Source organism: Plectropomus leopardus, unplaced genomic scaffold (genome assembly GCF_008729295.1).
Source record: "Plectropomus leopardus isolate mb unplaced genomic scaffold, YSFRI_Pleo_2.0 unplaced_scaffold3800, whole genome shotgun sequence".
In the NCBI taxonomy this organism is placed as follows: Eukaryota; Metazoa; Chordata; class Actinopteri; order Perciformes; family Serranidae; genus Plectropomus; species Plectropomus leopardus.
In genome coordinates, this window is record NW_024641573.1 from 542 (window position 1) to 3,987 (window position 3,446).

At 36.1% G+C, this 3,446-nt stretch overlaps 1 protein-coding gene across 1 annotated transcript; it reads left to right on the forward strand.

Annotated features, from left to right (window-relative positions):
- Positions 1–528: 528 nt before the first annotated feature.
- LOC121938934 (voltage-gated hydrogen channel 1-like) lies at positions 529–2,112 on the forward strand. The gene is made up of 2 exons (XM_042482085.1): positions 529–864; positions 1,636–2,112. The coding sequence occupies exons 1-2, from the start codon at positions 691–693 to the stop codon at positions 1,702–1,704; spliced, it is 243 nt and encodes an 80-aa protein (XP_042338019.1). The 5' UTR covers positions 529–690; the 3' UTR covers positions 1,705–2,112.
- Positions 2,113–3,446: the final 1,334 nt, after the last annotated feature.

Sequence of the window (3,446 nt, forward strand, 5' to 3'; positions counted from 1 at the left end):
AGTGTGCCAACCAAACCCGGTCTCCCCTAATTAGACTTATTCACCTGTGTTGTTTGAGTCAAAAAGCTGTTGGTTGGTAAATTCTAGACTCCATAATCTCCAAGCCCTAATTCCATTTAACTGTGTGGAAAGAGGATGTAGTGGGGGTTGATCTGCTTTAAGAGTGGGACGGTTTTTCTATTTGGAGGTGATGTCCTCCACCTCAACTGTGAGCAATCTCGTGACTTTTTTCCCGCAAGTAGCCCTTGGACTGTGAGTATGTGTGTGTGTCGCCTCCAGCTTCCTTTTGACACAGACTGGGATGCTTTGCTTTCTCAATAACATGTCGCAAACCTAAAAAAAGGAGAAGCAAACTCAGATTGTCTAACATATGGAGAAATCTGCCCAGATGCTGACAATTACACAGCTCAGGGTGGCTGACGGTGAAAACAGTTTCGCTCTGGCTGTCACTGACTGGCATTAGTCAGCAACTTTTCTAATAATTTGGTTTTGCTATTAACAAGCTGCACGGCCAGCCAAAGGCGTTTTCTGAAATAACAGAAAAAATATTTTGTAAGTTGCATGAGAAACAGGTGTGTAATGTCGCCGTGCAGCTCTTGATGACATCTACATTTGAATTAAAATGAACATTTCCATTCTTCCCTCTGAGGTGAGCTGAGGTGGTTCACTCTTGTCTTAAAGCCTGCCGTCATGGCTCGGTACCTGAGCTATTTCACCACTGTGGGCGATAAGGAGCCGCTCCAGTGGGAGGATGTAGAGCTGCACGCGGCCAGCGAGGAGCTGAGTCCAGCCACTGGCCAGTTTCCAACAACGCTGACCTTCAGGGAGTCATTGCAAAGACTCTACAGCTCCGAACGGTTCCAGGTAGGCCAACCCAGTCTCTTCAATGCATCCGTGGCTAGGGCAACGCCAGATCATTTTGAAAGCAATGTTTTATGTTTTTTCCACACATCAATGTCACTGATGTGGATACACACATAATGCTCATCAGCCCGAGATGCTGGTGGGAATCTCACAATTTTCATCCGATTCAGGGGGCCATGAATGGGCTGAGCAATATGGAACAAATACATCATCATGATATTTTTTACACAAATAATCTCAATATCAATTTTGCAGCACTACTGTAGGTATCATGTGCTTTCACAAAATATTTACACAATTTTGATAAATAATCGTCAGTTATTTGGATATAATTACTAAATTGGTAAAGACAAATATAAGAACATCTAGAATAGTCTGGTAAGTTTAGAAAATTATTCCATTTTTAATGCAGCCTTTGACACCAGGAAAAGACAACACTTCAGATTTCAAGTTACCCAAAACAGTCTTTTCCCTTGGTTTACTGGTTGGGCTGGATGAGGATGGTTTCCCGAGGGACCCCTCCCTGGGTCCCCTATTGCCAACCAAAAAAGAAAACTTAAATAATTCCCCATTCTCCATGAGACTATCAGTGTTTGTCAGGTGACGTATCACTCGCAAAAGCTGCACTGCTTTACAGTGCACTAAACCAAACACATGAAGAATGCTCCCTGCTCGCTCTACCCTCTGTCTGACTGTGAGTGTGTGTGTGTGTGTGTGTGTGTGTGTGTGTGTGTGTGTGTGTGTGTGCGTGTGTGTGTGTGTGTGCATCAGGGTGAAGCCCTGCCCAAGAAGAAGAAGAGGAGAACATTTGACAGCGACGCAGTACAGACTGAAACATAAATCAGATAAATCATCACCAATTTTATATGAAAAGCGACCTTAGATGACTTCTGTTGTGATTTGGGGCTGATATATGAAATTAAAAAAAAATTGATTTCACTCTTGGGGAATCTTATTTTCAGGGGTGCACCCCTGGTATAATGCTAGGGAAACCCTGCAAAATATTCAAAATAGACAATATCTAGTCATATATCACAATACCGATAAGATATTGATAAGATATAAGATATTTCTCAGCCCTGTACCTCATGATGTGATTGTAATTATTATCATTATTATTATTACATACTTTTTTTGAATAACATACTATACTATGACGTTTTTTTCATTTGTGGACGACATACTATACCGTGAGATTTGACATAATTTACTATGAAATTTGTATCATTATTGGAAAACCTACTATACTGTGACATTTTTAAATAGATTTAAATGATATATTATACAATGACGTTTTTCTAATTTGTTGAACAAAATACTATTACGGTTTTCTCATTTTTTTTTGCCCACACACTATACTATGACATTTTTATCAGTTTTTGGATGACATACTATAGTATGACATTTTTTATCATTTTCTGGAGAGCATACTATACTAGGATGTTTTTACCATTTTTGAATAACAAAGTAAACGCTGACGTTTTTGTCATCTTTTAAACGACATGCCGTACTATAAAGTTTTTATCGTTCTTTGAACAACATACTGTACTATGATGTTTTAAAATTTTTTGGACAACATACTGTTCTATAACTTCTTTTTATTTTCAATTTTTGAATGACATAATACTACTATGTATATATTTTAAACATACTATACTTTGACGTTTTTATCATTTTTTTGATGACATACTAAACTATGACGCTTTCATCTTTTTTTGATGACATACTATACAACAACATTATTATTATTTTTTGGACGACATACCATACTGTTTCTATCGTAACATACTGTACTATGATGTTTTCAATTTTTTTTGGACAACATACTATTCTATCCTTTTTTTTTCAATTTTTGAACGACATAATATACTTTGACATTTCCATCACACTTTGGAGGATGTACTATAGTATGACATTTATTTATATTTGGAAGACAGTGTACTATGATGTTTTTGTCATTTTTTGGAAGACTTATTATACTATGACATTTTTATGATTTTTTGGATGACCTACTATATTTTGACTTTTTTATCATATTGTGGATGAGATACTATACTACGATGTTTTTAGTATTTTTTGGATGACATACTGTACTATGAAATTTTAAAATTTTTTGGATGACATAATGTACTGATGATTTTACCATTTTTTGGACAACATAATGTACTATGCGTTTTTTTTCCATTTTTGAATGACATGCTATACTATGACATTTTTATCATTTTTTTGTATGACATACTACACTGACATTTTTTTATGGGTTTTTTGAATGACATACTATACGGCAATGTTTTTGGGCCATTTTGGGACATTGTTGAAGACATACTGCACTATGCAGTTTTTTTCAGTTGTGTTTGACAACAAACTATACTATGATGTTTGGGGTCTTTTTCGATGACATACTAATTTGTGACAGTTTTGGGCCATTTTAGGTCATTTTTAAAGACATACCTTACTAAAACGTTTTAGGGTGGTTTTCGATGACATACTGTACTATGACATTTCGGGGTTATTTTTGATGATATATTATACTATGAGATCTTTGGGCCATTTTGGGTCATTTTTTTATGACATACTATACT

Bases quoted from the DNA above. Each gene is read 5' to 3' on its own strand.
- LOC121938934 (XM_042482085.1), top strand. From the start codon at position 691: ATGGCTCGGTACCTGAGCTATTTCACCACTGTGGGCGATAAGGAGCCG. The intron at 865-1,635 runs GTAGGCCAACCC...TGTGTGCATCAG, and splicing joins ACAGCTCCGAACGGTTCCAG to GGTGAAGCCCTGCCCAAGAA.